Source organism: Xenopus tropicalis, chromosome 4 (assembly GCF_000004195.4).
Source record: "Xenopus tropicalis strain Nigerian chromosome 4, UCB_Xtro_10.0, whole genome shotgun sequence".
In the NCBI taxonomy this organism is placed as follows: domain Eukaryota; kingdom Metazoa; phylum Chordata; class Amphibia; order Anura; family Pipidae; genus Xenopus; species Xenopus tropicalis.
In genome coordinates this window covers 104,969,944-104,991,213 of record NC_030680.2, presented here as the reverse complement: position 1 = coordinate 104,991,213, position 21,270 = coordinate 104,969,944, and the positions used below count along the sequence as shown (strand labels likewise).

General features: G+C 34.5%; 1 protein-coding gene across 4 annotated transcripts in view; it reads right to left on the bottom strand.

The window, feature by feature from the left end:
• Positions 1-386: 386 nt before the first annotated feature.
• hfm1 (HFM1, ATP-dependent DNA helicase homolog) overlaps positions 387-21,270 on the bottom strand; it is a 60,998-nt gene continuing 40,114 nt past the window's right edge. For 2 of the 4 annotated variants that reach the window (XM_018093091.2, NM_001078915.2), the window contains 17 exon segments: positions 20,501-20,548; positions 19,147-19,244; positions 18,907-19,038; positions 18,033-18,118; positions 17,228-17,311; positions 15,501-15,658; positions 13,741-13,844; positions 12,552-12,695; positions 12,224-12,319; positions 11,100-11,212; positions 9,161-9,231; positions 7,983-8,077; positions 5,396-5,623; positions 3,632-3,734; positions 2,300-2,408; positions 1,701-1,843; positions 387-1,610 (listed from right to left, as the gene is read on the bottom strand). In XM_018093091.2, the coding sequence (XP_017948580.2) occupies positions 1,553-1,610; positions 1,701-1,843; positions 2,300-2,408; positions 3,632-3,734; positions 5,396-5,623; positions 7,983-8,077; positions 9,161-9,231; positions 11,100-11,212; positions 12,224-12,319; positions 12,552-12,695; positions 13,741-13,844; positions 15,501-15,658; positions 17,228-17,311; positions 18,033-18,118; positions 18,907-19,038; positions 19,147-19,244; positions 20,501-20,548 (1,870 nt within the window). In that variant the 3' untranslated portion in view covers positions 387-1,552. 4 annotated transcript variants of the gene reach the window in all.

Here is a 21,270-nt window from a genome sequence, read left to right as displayed (position 1 = left end):
ATATGCTCATTTGGCGAGGTCACCAAACAAGCATTTCTTTTTCCTGATATGCCCATCTAAGGTGGGCAATATGGAGCTTACTGGCCCTAGGACCAAACTACTGGATTACAAGAACTGGTATAGGAGCAGTCACAGCAAGGACCACATCAGGAATGGCAGAAATAAGTCCCCATACCTGCGCTGCCATTCATTATTTATTAGTTCTAGTTCTGGATGACTCCTTTATTTGCATGTACCTTGTAACTATTAAATGCATTTTTGGAAAATAGAATCTTCACTCAGAACCCAAATATGCACTGCAACAATCTTCAGTATCATGTATAAGATTTGTATCGGAAATTAACATTGCCTTTCCCAACCAAATACAATAAATAATACACATTGAATTTTTTTTGCACATAGCCTTAAATTTTATTCCAACCTGAGCCCTGTTTAATAGTTCTCTATGAAACTCAACTCAAGAATATTGGTTTTCTAAAGTTTCTAGTATTGCTTTTCATTACCTGCATGTTCCTATCAATATGCAGTTTAGAGCCAAAATAGCTTTCTATGTTAATGTTAACAATAAAGGTCATAAAAAGCATTTGAGTACTATAGAACCTACATAACAATATTTCATAAATGAAAGCAGACATTTGCAGAAGTGTTTTACATCTGGAACAATAAGCACAAATAAGATTGGTTATGGTGATGGGAATTTCGATTCAAGCAATTGAAAACTCTTGCATTTATGTAATAAAACCTACAGCCTATTAACAATTCAGAATGTACAAAATCGAGTAGCATAAATATAAAATGGTTTTAAAATAAGAGATTCATAAAATAACAAAATTCATGTCAGCGACACAAAAAAACAATATTTTATCTCAGAAACTGAAATAAACTATAACAATCCAACTTGCATAAACATTTATTTTAAACATCAGTGGTTTTATTCCTGTGTCCCCTATACTACCAGTTCAGCAATGACTACAGTTGTGGGCCTCTGGTCCTCCAAATGTGCCCCTGCATTGATGCTGTTCATTTCTCATTTAGGGCTGGGGGGCTGATGCAAAACTTTCATAGGCCGGAGTACAAAACTGGCAGCTCCAGTTCTGTCAAAGAACTTTACAAAGAACTCCAAAGGCCTATTCAAACTGACTGGTTTGAGACTATATTTTAGAGAATTTTCTGGAAGTACATCTTTGCTTATTGTAAAGGGTGAACTGGATATACAAAAACTCTGGGAAGAGTAATGCAGACTGATGGAGGGATACTGATCTCCAACTATAACAAGCAGCATTAACAATAATGTTAACATAAAAATGCAAAAAGAGGTCCAGCTTGAAATGTGATTATTTTTCTAATAGCTGCTAAATGCTTCTGTTTTCTGAAGGTGAAATTGACCTAGAGCCATTAAGCAATTATGTCTGCAAGTATTAATAACAAACTTTTTTTTCTGTTACGGACAAAGTACATTACAACAAAACAACCTGCAAAATGTCATAAACCTACAGATACCACAATATGTAAATATAAAATGTACATTATAAGGACCATGTGAAGCGAGCCTTTAAAATATTCCATTAAATATTCCAATGAAAGCATTTGTTTCATCTTCCTGATGATAACTGAAAAACATAAAACATTAAGGAGAAATGTAAAAGCAATCTTAATTGAAAATCATTTTAAGCACAAACAATCAATTATATGGATTATACCATCCTCTCTCTTGTGTTTTATTTTCTGGAGTCTTGAAAAAAATGTTACTTGACCAGCAACCATTGTGTGGAGAATCCATTTTGGAGGTAACAGGGTAATTGGTTTCTTCTTGAAGGGTAAACATATGTTTTATAGTATTCTCCTGGAAAAGGCACAGAAAAAAGGGCTGAACTGTGATGTAAAATTTGGACAAATAATGGAATTGAGTCTCAGATAAAATACACTTTGACAAAACTACAATCACTTCCCATAACTAAAAATAGCTCATTGTGGATTTTTTGACAGCACATACTTTTCTCTGCTTCTCAGCTGCAAGATCGCTACAACTGAAAATGTGTGTATAGGTCATGATGTACAGTGCACAATGGTTAGTTACAAGCAGGTCCAGACTGGAATTTAAAATAGGCCCTGGCATTTGAAGTGCACAAAGGCCAAACAGCCCCCATCAGCCCAATACATAATGACTGTTTGTGGCATCTTAGAACAGCCCCTCTGGCATTTGCCAGTATCCACAGATTGCCAGTCTGGGCCTGGATACAAGAAGTCACATATGCCGTTCACATTTTAGGTGCAAATATATATATTGCTAAGTACTTACAGAAAACATCTTTCCATGTAATTTTTGATTTGATGGTACAACATCAATGCACTGGGTGTTTTCTTGAGAAAAAACTTCTGACTTAGCATTTAAATATCTATAGGAATCCCTGTTTAAAGTACATTATATGTAAAAAAAATTAATATTACAACCATAAAAGATAAAGACAAAACTTATATTCACTCTTGTAATCTAGGACTCTATATTTGTATATATCATTATATCAATATACCGTATATCAGCTCACCCAAACCAAATAACCCTGTTCGTAACCAACTGGCATTTTCACACTATGAAAAACAGTTCCGTATTTTACATTAATTATACCATCTAGTGGGATGGTATGGCAGGCTCATAGAACAAAGGATTTTTTTTTGCCTTTATCCTAAGCCCATACTTCCACTCACTACCACTGTCTATTTGGAAAAAAATGTCATATCTTTATCTCCCAGAAGGATAAATGGTTTAAAAAACAAAACTTCACTTTAAACCTTAACCACACTCTGAGGAAATCCATTTAGACAAATGTTTATGTTACTGCAGAGAACATAATATTTTTTAAGGAATGTGCACTGAAAATACAGTTATGTATTTGCCATTATTTTAGCCAGATAGTAGTACTTAGGTGTATTTCTGGAGAAGAGTATTTTTCTTTACTACATGAATACACCCAAACTCACAAAGCTGACTGTTTTCCTCTCTACACACAAAAAGATAAAAGTTCATACAAAAGATAATTTTTGAGGACATACTCTGCAACAAATTATTGTGATTGACATTTCTATCTATCATAGCTGGATATTGTCCTACAAAGGTAAATGGGATAGAAAACCACTAAGGGATATTTATGTGCAATATTTCATATAAATGCAATATAAATATTTCATATAAATGCAAAAAAAGCTGCAATCTGCCATTTTATTGCACTTTGCCCTGTGTGGGACATCACGTGAATAGCCGCAGGCCTCTGTGCTCCAGTTCAGCAGTGCTAGATTTAGAAGGGGCAAGAGGGGATAGGTACATATGTGTCCCTCCTCCCACCCACCCCTAACTTGTACATCATTTGCATACGCAAGTTAGGGAGCAGAGGTAGGTGCAGCCTGCTTTAGGGCCCTGATTAGTAAAGGGCTCTCTTAGAGTGTACACCTACTCAATAAAGTATTAATCACAAGCATCTAACCGCCAATCTGAATTTCTGGAGCTTTTTGTATTGGCTTGTTTTTATCTAATTCATGGTGGCATTTCATGAAAATGAGGGATGCTTACTTTCCTAAATGCTTACTCTAATTTGTGAGAGGTAACAGCTGTACTGTGCAGAAAGCTAATACTTACTTGTTTATACTCATTGCATTGTATCTTGCTTCTTCATGGTGTCCTGCTGACAATGAGGACTTTGATACAGGTTGGTTCTTACTGAACGAGACGTCTGTAAATTCTGAAGAACATGATATACACTACATGAACATTATTATGTACTGGCAATACTGTACAATAAAACATTTGTTTCTTTATTGTAAAATAATATAATTTGGATATGCAGTTGTAAAACGTATATATTTTGGCATTACTTTGACATTTCTTTTTTTTTGTTTAGCTTTATAAGTTTGTAGTTTTTGTACTTCTCAATACCATGCATGTTTTTGTTCTTCACAAGGCCTACTATGTGTGTACATTAATATTTAATAGTAATGTTATATTTTATGTAATGCAATTACTGTACCAACCCAGAGGTTTAGAATTTCTATAACAGCAATGATCCAGGCCTCAAAGTTGTCATAGGAGCCCCCCATCTTGGATTTAGTAAGGAGTTATGTTGATCAATATCTTACCGGAAAGATTTTACATATATTTGCTAGACTGATAACAATATTTTAACTCTGTCCTAGTGCGTATATATTTCAATTTTTTTAGTTTCTGTGTATACCATGCCTGCAGTAGGGACCTTGGCCTAATACAGAAACCCAAAACATAATATGTAGCAATTCTACCACTCTTCTTTGTTAAGCTTTAGTTCTCCCTTAAAAACTAAACCAAAAAAGAAAAATCTGTATTTAGAATGCATAAGTAAAAATACACTGAACTTATAACTAATCAGACTAACTATTGCCAATTTTAGAAGGAGCTAATTAACCTGACTGTATGTTTTTGGAGTGTGGGAGAAAACCAGATCAGAAAACATATAACAGATGAGTGGAGGCACCTGCAGGCTCTATCTGTTTATTCCAACTCACAGCAGCCTGCCTTTGATCTAGAGTGAGTATACAGAGTGCAGTGCTGATGGGCGCACAGCAGCCCTGTCTAACGCCTGACTGGGCTCCTTTGTATTTAGCACCTCCTGGCACACACTAGATTAAGGAAAAGATGAGGGGCAGGAGGGAGAAACCTACATATCTCCCCCCATTGACAATCATGAATAGGTGTCTTGCTCTCCAGCCCTGCACTCACAGGCACTGATGCATTATGACTCCATTGCCTTGAAATGAGGTCCCAAGGCTTTTTGAACCATCATGCGACTACACAAAATTTTGATATAGGGCCTTGCAATCTTAAAGGAAAGGTGATGGGGTAAGAAGTGTGGGGATGAGCAAGATCAGGAGTCAGCACCTGCACATAGCAAGTGGCTGTGGCATAAAATGTAAAGTGAATGAATTCTAGGCTTGATTAGGGTAAACTTCTCTAAATAAATTTGAGACAGAGGAGATTGGCTGGACTTCCAGACAAAGGATACAGCTCTAGCAAAATCTAACGCATTTTATGATCAAAAGAGATACATTTTTTTAAAAACCCTTTGGCCATATTTCACAGCTAACTGTCCCCTATCCAAAAAAACAACAGTGATATCATTTATTGACTTGCATACTTTTAGGGGCAAATTTATCAAAGTGTGAAATTAGAGCTCGCTACAGAAATATTCCACTTCTTACTATTAATTTCTATGGGATTGCAAAGGTGTATTTATTAATGGGTTCACTATTTAATGAATATGTCAATAAAACTCCCATAGGAAGGAATAGAGAAAGCTGGAATATAACTGTGGTGAGCTCTTATTTCACACTTTGATAAATCTGCCCCTAACTGTGGTAGTATAAATTTTACCTGAAGTGTGTTGGTCAGTTAAACTTGAAATATTACTAGCATCTAAAAGATTATCATCATCAAAATCATCCCATATGTCATTGCCCAAGTCAAATGTCACGTATGCTGCGTTCTCTGATGACGATGAGTTGCATTTGTCTGAATCAGTGAGATTTCTCCTTTCACATGTTTTTTTTGGCATCCCTTTTGTTTGCTTTTCTCCGCAACCTTTAATTTCATATTTACAACCTGCAAAGGGAACATATTTAAAGCTGAATACATTTGTTTTTAAAAAACAAAAAAAAGTACCAAACAGTCACTAATTTATAGAATCTGGATGCATCTCTAATGTGCTGATCCATCAGATCACGTATATATATATATATATATATATATACTTTATATAATAGTTCACCTCAGTTTCTAACTTGTATAGGACATGTCATGAACATGTAAATTATATTAGTAAAGAATACTGGTTCATATGTCAGACACACAGCAATATAATTGCAGACATTTACAAAAATAGTGGCTAAGTATGAGATCTGCATAAACTGTAGTCTTGTTGCTATATATGATATGATGAACCAGTATCAAGTACAAAGATTTGCACTAGGTTTTGGCAAGCTCAATTCCACTGGAATTGTGTGAAAATATTGTGTTTAAAACATGACAAGCTGTGCTTTTTCTTCTCTGAGCTACTTTTGCAATGGATCCATTAAAACGTTGATAATTTAAGGGTTTTTTTCATTCTAATTTTTTTTACTTTTCATATATTTGTACAGGTAGAGGTGTCTATTGTATCTGTGCAAACCATTTGCGCAGTACAGGTTTTTCTTCTATATCCACAGAAAAATTTGATAAAGCAATCAGCAATTTATAAACCACAGCAGCTGTCTAAAATGGCAAATATGAATTTCTACAGATACTGAAATATGCATTACAAATGTTTTAAAGGAGACATACTGTAGGGGGGAATGTAATATAGGTCACTAATTGGAAAATTGTTTGCAATGTGAATAAATATTCACGTGAGCAATTCTGCCTTTGTGCAAACATAGGAGATAGTAGGATAGAGATAGCAATGTTTTTAGCTTGCACCAGTGCGCAGTATATGTAAGAAAAACATCTCAATGAAAAGGTTGTTATTTTCACACTAACAAATACGCCATTTTCATGCCTTGAACATTCACAATATAATCAATATTTACTGAACATGGCTGTAGCAAGCAATGGCTGTAGCAAGCAATGGCAGGCAGCAGCTGCAAGGGTAAACAAGGTTTTGAGTTGTATTAAAAGGGGCATAGATTCTTCCCCTTTACAGAGAGCTGGTAAGACCCCATCTAGAATATGCTGTTCAGTTTTGGTCTCCAGTGCTCAATCGGGACATGATTGAATTAGAGAGGGTCCAGAGAAGGGCAACTAAGCTGGTAAAGGGTATGGAAAGTCTCAGTTATGAAGACAGACTAGCCAAGTTAGGAATGTTTACACTGGAGGAGAGGGTTTAGGGGGGATAACTATGTATAATATATAAAGGGATCATATTATAACCTCTCTGATGCTTTATTTACCTGTAGATTCCTTCCAACTGACACAAGGGCACCCACTCCGTTTAGAAGAAAGGAGGTTCCGTTTAAATATTCGGAAAGGATTTTTTACTGTGAGGGCTGTAAAGTTGTGGAATTTTCTCCCCGAATCAGTTGTATGAGCTGATACATTATATAGCTTCAAGAAGGGGCTGTATGGCTTTTTAGCAAGTGAGGGAATACAGGGTTATGGGAGATAGCTCTTAATACAAGTTGATCCAGGGACTGGTCTGATTGCCATCTTGGAGTCAGGAAGGAATTTTTCCCCCTCTGCGGAAAATTAGAGAGGCTTCAGATGGGTTTTTTGCCTGCCTCTGGATCAACTAGCAGTTAGGCAGGTTATATATAGACATTAAGGTTGAACTTGATGGACGTTTCTCTTTTTTCAATCTAACTTACTATGTTACTATTAACAGTATTACATTATAAATTTGAATTCTTATTTTTGTGAATTTATATTTGCAAACAGCTTTTTATTACATTCGCCCGATATTGTGTAGAAAATCAAGAATGTACCAATACATGACACTCCTCTAGATACAGAAGGAGTGCACTGAAAAAAGTAGTGTTTCAGGTTGATTTTTTGAAATTTCCCCCCAAAACCCTCCTCGCCCCTCCCATCTGTACAACTTCTTGTTGCCTCCTTTCCCAGGCTGTGCAGGGGAACCTGTGGCACTCAGAGCACTGCACTGTAGGATAGGAACCAATCAGCAGCTAGGCTGACCCGATAGGGAACTGAAGTGTGTCTTTGTGTGACTGCAGGGCTGTGATTGCCCACTGCCCTCCTACTGTGCTTTTGGCAGGGACCGTTAGCACACACCCACCCCATATTTGAAACAGGGACCAGGCAGGATCTATAGAAAGCTCCAATAAAGTGGTCTTTGAAAAATAATTTTTGGCACAAAGCAAAACCAGTACCATACATTATTCATTATTGTCTACAAGATTGGAGGGGTTTTTACTTATGCTATATGCTTTAATGGTTAGTATTTAACATATAATTGCTATTCATGTCAACCTACATGTTTCTTCTTGATGTGAAGCTTTATATTTGTTTGTCAAAACAGAAGACTCTGCTTGAAGTAAAATGTTTTCAGGAATTTTCAGACATGGTGACCTTGAATACAAAAAAGTTACATATTTGCTATTATTATTGCATTATATTCAGTATCCTATGATATGGCTACTTATTGAATATTATTATGATGTGACTACTGCACTCACAGACAAAAATTCCACTATTCCAGACCCCCTAGGTTAAACCGTTTACAATATATTTATTTACATACCATTTAATGACAGAATTTGCCTTAACAGCCTATTGACTCATCATTCTGAGCACTAATAATAATTAAACATCAACTGCCCCAAAAATCATTTAAGACCTCCTCCTACTCACACTTACTGCTTAGTAGACCATTTGTATATGGCCCCCATAGTAAATAGGCCCTTTTATCATGCCAATATTGTGAGAATTGTGATCCTTTGTGAGCACTGGGTGGTGTTTTATGGTTATTTTATAAGTATTGATCTTGATAAAGTTCCCATGGGGGCTTAAGGCATTTCTCTTTCTTTAAGTGCTTTGACAGGCAGTATTTTTATTATAATAATGCTAGCCATACTGATTTTTATTGAAAAATTGAATATTTAGATGGCAGCTGGAACACAATTTTTAATTTTCAAGAATCATTTAATGTGAATTATTATATATATGAAGATTCTTATTCATCCAGGTTATGATATACAGTATCTAGTAGAATTAAGTCTAACAACTGGACTTTTCTGAGTTTTTCTTGAAAACGTTTCACCACTCATCCGAGTGGCTTCTTCAGTTCAAATGACTGGTAGGGAATTCCCCGGTATTTAAACTCTTGATGGTAGTACAGTCACAGACATCAAATCACAATGGTTCCATTGAACTTGTTCAGTTAGGTGTTAGCTGAAACTGACAGGTGTAAGAAGGTATGATACAATCACAATGGTACCATGATTCCCATTGCTGAAGGTGTTAATCCTTCAAAGTACATGACTGGAAACGTTTTCAAGAAAAACTCAGAAAAGTCCAGTAGTTTTAGACTTAATTCTACTAGATAGTGAATTATTATACTTTTACATTTTAAAATTGAGCATTATAATGAATGGAGTGGTCACAGAAGGGTAAAACTGGAGGTAAAAGGTAGTTAAAAATTTGACAGTTTACCTTATTGAAGGTTTTGGCGTGAAGACAAAGTTCTGTAAATTCACATTCCTAGTTTCAGCTTCCATCTGCATCTGTAAAGATTAATAAAGAGATATTTAAGTTACAAGGTTCATAATGCTTAAAGTAAAAGGAAATATAGCTATAGCTTATTAGGCACCACCATTTTTTCCATGTTACAGCTATCTTCTGTTCCTTCTGTGAGCGCATGTGCAGTACACAACTTTTTTTTCAGTACAGTGCATGTTTCAAGCTCCCATACGGGATGCCTGAGACATGGGAGAAAATGGCAGTACGGCATACCTACCCATATAATTCTTCCTAGGCTGTTAAATGCCAGTGAGGCAATAGCAAAGGGGGTGTTTTCTTGCCCACACTATTAGTGATACTTATGTATAATAATGAAATCTTTTAATGATAAGTCTATGGTAAGGACCCAAGGAGTGGTTCAGTCGCCCATGATAGATCTCTGCTATCACAGGCGACTAACCGCTCTGAAATGGTGGAAAATATTAATTGTTATTATTACTGCATATGTTGGGTTCTGGCTGATTATCCATATATGTTAAAAAAACAAGTATAATTTAAGTGTTCACCTACAAAGGGCCCAGAGCACCAGCATAATACAGAACAGAAATGTTAGCCTTTTTGGAAAAAAAGCCTGAGTTCAGCACCTCTGAAAACATCTAAAAGCATGATTTGTCCTTTGCCATAATGTCTTGCTTAGAATACAGTAAAATGGTTTAATCAGATATGAGTTGTGTGAATTTGGGATAAAGTTAAGGCAGAATTAAGCTGAGCACCTTTAAATCATCTAAGTACATAATTTTTTGCATAAGTTGGGGCTTCAAGATATGCATAGCTATTACCACATAAATGAGAAGTTGGTCTCTGAAGTTTAAACTGCTTGGATTTCAACAGAGCTGCACCTGAAGCTAAAGCATCTTTGGGCACTGGAGGGTATAGGGGTCATTTTTTATTGTAGAGGGCAGGGTGCCAACAGCAAAAAAAAAAAAAAAAAAAAAAAAAAAGAAAACATATGTAATGTGCCATGTTTTCTGCTTTATGCACCCTGCCCTGCAAATTAATAAATTGAAGCAAGTCTCTGTGCTTCAAAAAAGAATGCAGAGGTCTGAATCCATTACTGCTTGCATTTGCCAGAGCTGTATTTCAGTGGGAGCGGATGGGGGACGCAAATAGGTGCCTCCCCACCCCCATAACTTGCATGTAATTCATGCACAAGGTTGGGAGCTTTCATTCCAGTTAAGGTGCAGAATATAGCCAGACCCTGAAATTAAGTGCTTTTTTAGATGAACACTAAAAGGTTCACTTTGGTACCCCCTTTAGTGCTCTAGTACTTGCATCCAGGGTGTCAGTGCATTACCCTTTACCCTCTAAATTGTACAAAAAGTATGTATATTGAAAATATACTATTCTAATAACCCTTAAACTTTTTGAGAAGCCTTTACTTTCCCTTAAATAAACCTCATTGATTTATGTAGTTCCATTCAGCAATCATCATTCGTAACACTGGTTTATTTTTAGATACCTACATTTCTCACTTTAGGATCCATGTTAATAATAATAACTGTATTCTGAAGTTTTAACATTTTGTAATAAGCAGTTATTTCTAAAGCTCTTACAGTAACTTTGCAAAGTGATATAAATAAATAGATAAAGCTGCAAAATCAGTTCCAAGGCTAAGAATCTGTATCCATTATACAGTAATGTTACATTAGATTTCTGAATTGATCACTTGCGGATGCCCCAGTAGGGGTTATTTTGCACGGCATTGTAGTCTTTCTCACTGCATGTGGTTGGTTTAACTATCCAGGCTTATGTAAGATTCATTAAATAATCCATGTGCTGATATAGCAAAGGCACTTTTATGTAAGGACAATTTCTTTGATTTTTCCAGTCCTACCTGTTTTGATCATGTTACCTTTAGTCTTTTCACTGGTGTAGCTGATGAAACTGAATTTCGAGTCCTTAGATCATTTAGGTAAGAATAGAAGTTTGTCTTCATCTCAGCCTTCTCAGACACTCCAACTTTACCTACAATTTGTGCAAAAATTAAAATATATAAAAATTCAAACAAATGGAAATGTCTTACCTCCAAATGAGATAAAGAGGATGACAGGGAACTTACCAAGTTCTACTCCACATTTTATTTTTAACTGTCTCTATTTTAGTTACATGTGAAACATGCCATAGTTCATGCAATGAATTGTACAGATACAATAAACAATATCAAACCATATATTGTGACTAGTTTCACCTGCATTGTACTTATACATATGTTTACTGTAACAAATGAGTAGGATTTTAGTGAAGAAAATACGAAAAAGAAAGAAAAATAAACAAGAGAACATAAAAAAAACAAAACCCGGTACAGCTCAGGCGCTGTAAAGGTAAGCGTGGGGGGCAGCATCAGAGGAGCCCCCCCGATAGTGAACAATAATTATGTGCCCTCAGTCCACTCACAGACAAATGTAATTCGCTTGCATATTATTAAGAATCACACCACCCCAATCACCCCTTTGATACTGGCCACATTTTAAATCCACATCCTGCATACCTAGTTAGTAGTGAAGAGTAAATCTGTCCTGTTTTGCTTCGGTGAAAAATGTGCGAATTTATCAATGGTTGACTATGGTTGCAGTAACTTTTTTCATTCTGTGGAAATTTTTTTTTTTGAGGCCATTGGAGTCAGTGGGCATTTTTTGTGCCAAAACCTAACAAAAAATGTTGCTACTCACTACTAGTTAATGATTAATTTAGATGCATACTGCATGGCTGCACATAAATCAGTTTAGTCTGCATCATGCATCTAAATTAATTGCTAATTAGCCATTCAGAATGTGGATTTAATATGTGGCCAATTGTGATGTGAATCTGTCCCGGTTTGCTAAAAAATTTTTGAAACTGAACAATTCTCGAAACACATTGAAGTCAATAAGTGTTTTTTTGCACTTTTTTATCATATCTATCCATTTAGACAACTTAATTTTTCATACACAACTTGTTTGTATTAAATTTATTGCAACATTCATCATGAAAACTTACAGCATTCATGTCCACAGGCATCTTTATTCTTGCAATTATGATTACATTCTCTAGTAGCACATTTTATGGCTGTCTGTCTCATAGACCAATTAGTATCTATAAAGAAAAGAAAATCACAAGTATTTTTTTTTTTTTATCAAAGTCTCACTTTGAGTTAAGACCAGTGTGCTGGAGAGATATTAGATAAAAAAAATGTTATCCAGGTAAGTATTATGAAAATAGACTTTACATGTCCGTTATGGTATTATAAACAGTATCTAGAATGATACAATTGTCAAACATGTTTATAACATGTAATAACCAATATATTGGGTACTATAATACTTACCAGCAATATCTTTAGTTTTTGTGGAAGTTTTATATATTTCTTGTGAAAATATATTTTCAGATTTATGCTGAGTCACCAGATCTGCATTAAAACTGTCTGATCCCAGATAGCAAATGTTGAAACTTTGTTGGATGTCAAGGCCAACTTTTAAGAAAAAATACACCATTCACATTTTCCACTGCTAACAATGCAAAATATTAGTTTATTTCACATTATTTCATATGTGGCATATGTACTATTAATTCTTATAAAATTATGAATTCTGATTGATCCATTATGATTATAAATATCATACTAATTACCACAACAATCATAAAAATAGGATAGTTTCAGATTGATGTAAATTTTACAGTTTACTATAAAGTACTGAATGATGTTCAGTTCAATCACTATCAATAGTTTTCATTTGTTAAACATGGTGGGTTTTATAACTTGACCCTTTCCCTTTACAAAAGCCTTATAGTAAAGCCTCATATGTGCCACTTTTTTGTGATACAAAACTATACTCAAATATATGTGAAAAATGAACACAGCTGGGAGCAGTGGCTTAAGCCTGCTTTAGCAATTATAAATCTTACATTATCACAGCTACTTTGGTCCATAAAACAAAACCTATGCAGAATCACAGGCAACATGGAAGGTGTCCATAAGTGGATTAAGTTGATTTGAAAATACACATGAAAAAGGACAAGAAGAAACATTAGAGTAGATGAATAAGGTTAAAAAAGAGTAAGTAAGAAAGGGCAAATGTAAGTAGGCATGTAACGAGGATCAGGAATTGTGAAATTCTGAGAAACATGTGGTCAACATAACCACCTTTTCACATTTCAATACTCTTTAAAGGGCCAGGTCCAGAGGAAGAAGAAAAAGAATTATAAGTATTCTTTTTTTTTTTTTAATTTAGTCTGCACTTTGAATCTTTTCTAAAAATACCTTCATTTTTGTTTTGATTGGATTTCTAGTTAACTAGTTTCTTCTAACAAGAGGGGCTGTGTTTAGGCAACAAATAAAAAAACACAGACAAGCTGAATTCCAACTCATAAAAATATATATTTACATGTAAGGGACAAAATTAAGCCATGAACATATTCCACTTTAAACAATTAACAATCATTTACTGGCATAACTTAATTTGCAGTAATTAGATTTACTCAAGCATGAATTGATTAAACAACTTTTATTGGCATACCATATTCTGAGCTGATGAGATTCAAGCAAACATTAGTTGATTTAGATGCTCTTTTGATTTCAATTTTTCTTGTCCAACTTCCAGTTTTAAAAAGAGAGGAGTCCCTGTAAAAAAACATTGCTTTAATGAATCCAGTCACTATGAGGCATAGTATATGAATTTCTTTTAATATATAAGCATTTTCCTTGCTTTTTTTCTTCTTCCATCAACAATGATGATGATGATGGCTTGCTTTTTAGCCCTCTATAAGCTGATATTTTCAAATTCTAACTAACAGTTTTATTTACCACTTTCCATGTCCCTCCTATTGCATAATGATGCTCTTGTCCAGAAAGACTCTAGCAAAGGGAGTAGCCTAACAAGTAGTGTTCTAGTGTATTAAAAAGGGGTAAACTTAACAAGGCACAAAATTAACTTCTTCATTGCAGGGACATCGCCTTAGGTTTTCTAGCCTGTACAGAAATACCATAAATATATTCCTCTGCTCTTTTTTCCAGCATGATTCAGATCCGGCTAAATTCATGTGGCTGGGCAAATCCAATCCAAATCCTTAAAATCACGTAAAACTCAAATTTATGTTGTTGTTTTTTTTTTAAACCACAAATAAACTCATTTCCACGAATGTCAGACATTTATAAATAAAAATCTGAAGTGAAAAAGCACTTGGGGGAAAAATTGACTTGTCGTACAATAACCAAAACTTTTTTAAAAAAAATTTGAAGCAAAGAACAATTTTCCAGGTAAGGGACATCTGCCATTGACTACATGATCTCAACAGGTTTTAGGTGGAGAGTAATAATAATAAATCTCAACAAGTCGCAACTTTTATTCCTGTGAATTTTTCCAGGTTTACAACTTTTTCTGCATCAAAAACGGGTTTCGGGTTAGAAATTTCCCCCTTATTTGTTACATGGAAGTTGACATTTTTTCAGCACACAGTTCTCTTTAACCTCTCCATGGCCTAATTTGCATATGCAAATTAGGGTTCGGGTTCAGTATTTGGCCAAATCTTTCACAAAGTATTCAGGAAGGAAATTATAAAGCAAAACTGACAAAAAGAAATGCTGTCATTTTACTTTTAAAAATATATAAATGATATATATATTTTTTTATTTTTGACTTTACTCTTTACAGGTTAGGGAAATTAGTACAGTACTACCGGTTTGGGACCTGTAAACCAGACTGCTCAGGACCTGGGCTTTTTCAGATAAGTGGTCTTTCTGTAATTTTGTTCTCCATTCTTAAAGTCTGCTAAAAGACATTATATAAGAATACATTATATCTTAGTTGGGTACAAGGCACTGTTTTATTATTACATGTATGGGACCTGTTATCCAGAATGCTCGGGACCTGGAGTTTTCCAGATAAGGGATCTTTCCATAATTTGGCTCTTCACAATTTATGTCTGCTAAAAATCATTTACATATTGAATAAACCCAATAAGATTGTTTTGCATCCAATAAGGATTAATTATATCTTAGTTGGAATCAAGTACATGGTTCTGTTTTATTATTACAGAGAAAAAGGAAATCATTTTTAAAAATGAGAATTATTTGCTTATAATGTAGTCTATGGGAAGTGGCCTTTCCGTAATTCGGAACTTTCTGGATAATGGGTTTCCGGATAAGGGGAAAAATGTAAATAATTTGATAAAAACACAGTCTATTGGAGATAATTGGAAACTTTTTGGATAACTGATTTCTAAACAGATCCTATGCCTGTATTAGAATTGTTATGGAAAATAATAGTTGATCACTCACATAATTTTCTGTTTGAAGATAGCTTGATTATCATCATCTCCAATAACAAGCATTACAAAATGTGAATCTGGAGCTGTTCTTTTCTTCTGCAGCTGCTTGAAATTTGTCAAGAGAACAGTCAAAACAACTTCTGCAGTTGTAGCTCTGTACTTTGCTAGCTAAAAGACAGTAAATTTTTGTTAAATTTAAAAAAAAGAACGATTGTCATGTGTATTTTGGATTTATATCTTTAGCTGTGGTTATTTACCTTCATATTGTTTGCAGTGACTAATGCTTTTTCAAAAGTCATAATGAAAACTGAAAAGGCTCTATATGAGTTTAGATATTATTTTCATATACAAGGACAATTCTTGTATATGTCTTGTAAAAGACAAGAGGGCTAATTTACGTCCACATGAACAGGGGGCAACTTTTTTCCCTGCAATCACTTTCACTAAAGGTACAGTACTTGCATTTAAATACATACACTCCTTGCTCCTCCCTATAGTTGCACATGCACTGCTGTGCTATTGATGCAGGGGAACCCTGGCACTAACCACCACCTTTCGGACCAGGCAATAGCTCCAGGGTCCCCTCAGCACCCAAAGACAATAGGGTGCACAGATAACTCACATGCTTTACTTTATCAATTACGCCAGCAAACACTGGAAATTTTGCAGGGCAGACTGAAAATATTTGTCACAACTGTGCTAATTTGGGACAAAGCACACACACAGTTGTGACCATTTCCCGAATCAAATGTGGTAAGTGGAGTAGAATTGCAGCAAGGGTTTTCATCCACAATAATGCCCAGAAAAATGCTACAAAAACCATGGTGACTTCTCTCAAAATTGCACTTTGCTCACTTAGATAAAGTTGAATCCATCCTCTCTCATAAAGGGACATATTTTCCTAGGGAGGGCGACTGACTAATTTTTAAATGTGCTTTTTTTTTCCTGTAACTCGATTTTGAAAAAAAATTCTTACATTACATTACACTTTTTGTAATTTTTTTTACATACTTTTTTTAAACTGGAAGGCTGCATATTTAGGAAATACAAAGTATGTGACAAAAGAAACCTGTCACATGTCTATGTAGTCTTTCTCCATAAAATATGTCTGTTCTTAGGTATCCCATAACAGTAACCCATAGTAATTATTAAAAATAAATAACGTGCTTGATATGCCATTGTGCAATTGGCTATTAAATTTGCACCAAGGACTATTTTCATTTCTTTTGCATGAGACAGTTATAATTCAACACTAATAACTATTATAACGCATGCAGTGGTTTCCTAAGTCTCGCCAGTGCTTGGAATAAATTGCTGCAGTATATAACTAATGATGACTGAATAGGCAAACTAATTTACAAGAACTACTGTATCAAAAGTGGCATCTCTATACAAATTGTAAATTGAGACTCTAAATTTATCAATGTAGCATGATCAATCACCATGTATATATAACCATATTATCTTGCATATATTTTTCATTACATGTTCTTTTTTTAATAAGCATGAAAAAACAGACGATATAGTACATAAATTAATAAAATTCACAGAATTCTATTCTGTGCTACAAAACAGAATTAATGGATCAATCCCAGAACAATTTTATAAAGTGACTAAAAAAGACTGGATCTTTTTGAACCTATGGATTTATATAATCATAGAGTCAATTTGATCCTATTGACATATATATAAATATTTCATACTTGAAAATAATGATGCCAACGTGTAGGTCCTCACCTGCTGGAACTTTATTTCATACTTTGGAAGGTGTGCAACAGATTCTTTTATTTGATTTCCAAAGGGTGGGTGCCTATTGACAATCTGTAAAAATTGCAAGATATTAGTTGTTATATTATTTAACAATACATTTTGTTAAATAATGTGTTTATTCAGTCCTTGGTCAAGTGAATGTATTCTCTTATTTCTCAAAGCCATGTACTGTGGGCTTATTGGGCTGCAAAAATTGTATATCTATCTCTGCATAAATGAACAGCAAAAATAAGAATTAATATACCAGTACATGTACTGTACTACATTGCTTTTGCTTGCTTACTAACTTGATGTCAGAAGACACAATATTAAACCAGTACTGTTAGAGATACAGAACAGGGTCACTGTCAAGTCCAAGTTGAGGTCTTATAGAGGTCAATCGCAGGTGACCTCTTTACAATTGGAAGATCTTTCTTTGCTTTGTGGTTTTAGAGGTTTTTGGGTTTTTCAACACTTTCATTTGTACAATAATACGAAAAGACTTTTCCTGAGTTTTCAATTTGGATCTTTTAATAAGTGATTTGACATTTGTGATTTGGTTTTTGTGAAAATTAAAATTAGTCATGGTTTCAAAAACCTATAAAACCATGACAATCCGAATGTTGATAAATGCCCCCTAAATTTTTGCCACAAGTGACTTTAATTCTGTAATCTGCATGTCATTCCTAAATAAAATAAAAAGAGATTATACAGTACCCAAAGAGTAATCAAAAACACTTAATATAGCTGAAATTTATGTTAGCTGAAGGTATGGTAGGAAGACCTCACTTACCAATTCAAGTTCTCTGGCATTTGTATCTTCTATTTTTTTAAATGTTGTAAGTCCTGCATTTACCATTGCATTTGCCAGAGTGACACCTGTGGTTTATTACAAGTATGAATGATCAGTAAAACAATAGATGAAAAATTACCTTTTTTATCCACAGTTTAAAACACATTTTAACTTTCATACCATTGTTTTTTGAATTTTGATGCAAATCCGTGCCTGTCAAAACATGTTGCTGATTACTAATTATTCCCTACATATAATAATTAGTGATGAGCAAATCTGTCCTGCTTCGCTTCACCGAAAATGTTGCATGTTAAAAAAAATTGTTGTGCATGACAATTCTTTTGACGCTCAACAATTCTTTTGATGAGAGAGACAATTCTTTTTGGCGCGAGACAATTCTTATGATGAGAGACAATTCTTTTTGACGCAAGACATAATTCTTTATATGAGAGAGACAATTCTTTTGATGAGAAACAATTCTTTTTAACGCAAGAGACAATTCTTTTGACATGCGAGACAATTCATTTGATGAGAGACAATTCTTTTTGATGTGCAACAATTCTTTTGATGGGCGAGGCCATTCTTTTTGTTGCACGACAATTCTTTTGACATGGTTGACAATTTTTGGACGCACTGTGAATTTTTCCGCAGGGAATTTCGTCGCCCGTTCTGTGAAAAACTCTGCCAATTGCGAAATGCAAAATTCACCACAAATCCATGACTGCTGAATTTTTCACCCATCACTAATTATAATTAACCATAACATCATATTGCTGTGATGCTTAGTTTTAAAGGCAGCTGTGCTGTATTTCTGTAATTAACTATGCATTTTACATTAATTTAACATAAAAAATATTTTATTTAATTCACATACCAATTTTTTCCAGTTGCTTAGAAATGTGTGATGAATTTTCCCAAAGTTTGCTTTTGAAACACTTGGTCAAAATTAGTGCATTTAGAAATGCAGAGAACTTGTTTTCTTGCAATGCAAGAAACTCTGATAAACCTACAAATATAACCAGAGCAAATAGTTGTTGACATTGATATACTGGTTTTTTTTTTTTATTTTAAAAGAAAACATGAATATGAAAGCAGAATGTTAACTTATACATACATTTAGCCAATCGTGTGCCATGCCTGAAAATCTTTGAAATATCTTGTGTCAGAGAGAAGTCTTGAACAAGAATGCACCCAAGATGAGCTTGAATAAGGCTATAGTAAAAAAAAAAAAAAAAAAAGAAGAAGAAAGAGAAGTTTATTTCTCCAACAGTTCTTTCCCCACACCACCCAGTTGTTTCTAATAATGTTCTTCCTTAACAAATACAGAGCTTTGCAGTGGGGTTGGCAGACAAATTATCACACCATTTCGGGTCATTTTATTTTGGAGGTCGCTGTAGGAGCATGAACAGTTAAAGATGATCCAGACCTAGTTTCAACAAGACATGCTTTGTGCCTCTGAATAAACAAAAAAGGGCCCAAAGCAGCACAAGATGGAACATGACGACCCCACTACCCCACTAAACAATTCTGCATTTTTAAAAAAGTACATTAGAGGCCTAAAACGTACCAAACTCGAATGTGTGCTTATTTATTTTAAAAAAATCTAATATAAAAATTTGATCAAATTAAACAGTGAAAAAAACACAAATGCAGCAGATCAGCATTCTACTTATCATTTTTAATGGATCTACAAACTCTTAAAATAATTTTATAAAATCTGAAAACTAGTCAATAGCCTTTGAATAGTTTTACATTCAAATTTTTCAAGGTTTTTTTTGCACTTAATGGGGGAGATTTATTAAGACACGAACGCTCGTAGCGTATTTACGCTGATTTTTTCGTACGCCTGCGCAACTTTTTCATATGCCCGCGCAACTTTTTCCTACTCTTGTGCGAAAAATTCGGAAAGGTTTTGCCGCTGTTTACGACCGTTCGGTATGAAAATTTCGTGACTTTCAGATCGCCAATACGATATTATCGTGACTAATACGATTTTTTTTCGTAAGCATTTTCATGATATTTGCGATCTTCAGAAATTATCGTATGCAATCCGAATTTTTCCCATTCGGGATTCAAATTCATGTTTTAATGAATTGGCCCCAATGTATATAAAACATTTTAGTTTTGAAAACCTTGAACTTGTGAGCTTTACAACAATATTCAAATTCAATTGATAAATCAGCTCCCATAAGAGACACTTTTTGGACTAGCAGTGATGCAGGAAGGGAGTGTGAAGGGAGGCTGTTGGAGAGAGGATTTCATTTAAAAAAATTATCATTCAGTCATAACCTATTTACAGTATGTCATGCTATAATTCTTTTTTGCTCTTATTTTGTTTTGTAGAAGATACTAGCTGAATATATAAAGAATAAAATTAAAAAAAATACTGCTTTGGAAAAGGTAGGTTAAAGCAAAGATCTGCTCTAGTAAAGCATTTTGAACTAAATTATAGTTTATGTAATAGTTACCAGTTAACTTTCATTTCTTTGGTTTTAATCTTCCCTTCCATTGGATATCTGTGTAAATACAAAAGAACAAACTTGTTGGAATTTTTTCTCGAAAATTTTGGCTGGGTATGTGTAACCATGCAGAGGGATATTGTACTACTCTCTTATATACAAGAACCCTATGTAAAAAGACATGCCCAATTTTCCAATGTTCCTCAAGATTCATTCTGCTGCCAATGACAGGGCCCCCTCCTGCCAATGGCATCACATGTGTGTAACAAAATATATAGGGGACATTATGGGCCAGGGGCAAATTGCAAATAACGTGCCAACCACCATGTTTTTCACACTTTGCAAACAACCCTGTTCCAAATGCCCACAGGCCCACAGTAGAATGACCTGAACCTCCCAGATAAGTACATTACTGCCTTCATTTAGCAGTACTATATCCTTGAGGGGCATGCAGGTGTCCCATTATGCAAAAAGATCCAAAATACAGGAAGGCCATCTCCCACAGAGTCAATTTTAAGCAAATAAATTCTTATTTTGTTAATGATTTCCTTTTTCCCTGTAATGGTAAAAAAGTACAGTACCTTGCACTTAACGGTAACAAAGCTAAATTCCTTTCCTGGTATTTATAATTATATGTTATATGGTACATAGGTGTGTTGAACATAGCTCAAATTTGCTATTAGGAAATAAACTTTCAGGTACAGTATAATATACTGATTGGCTACATCAAAATATTTAATATGATCTAATATTTTATAATATAAAAAAACATCTATGTG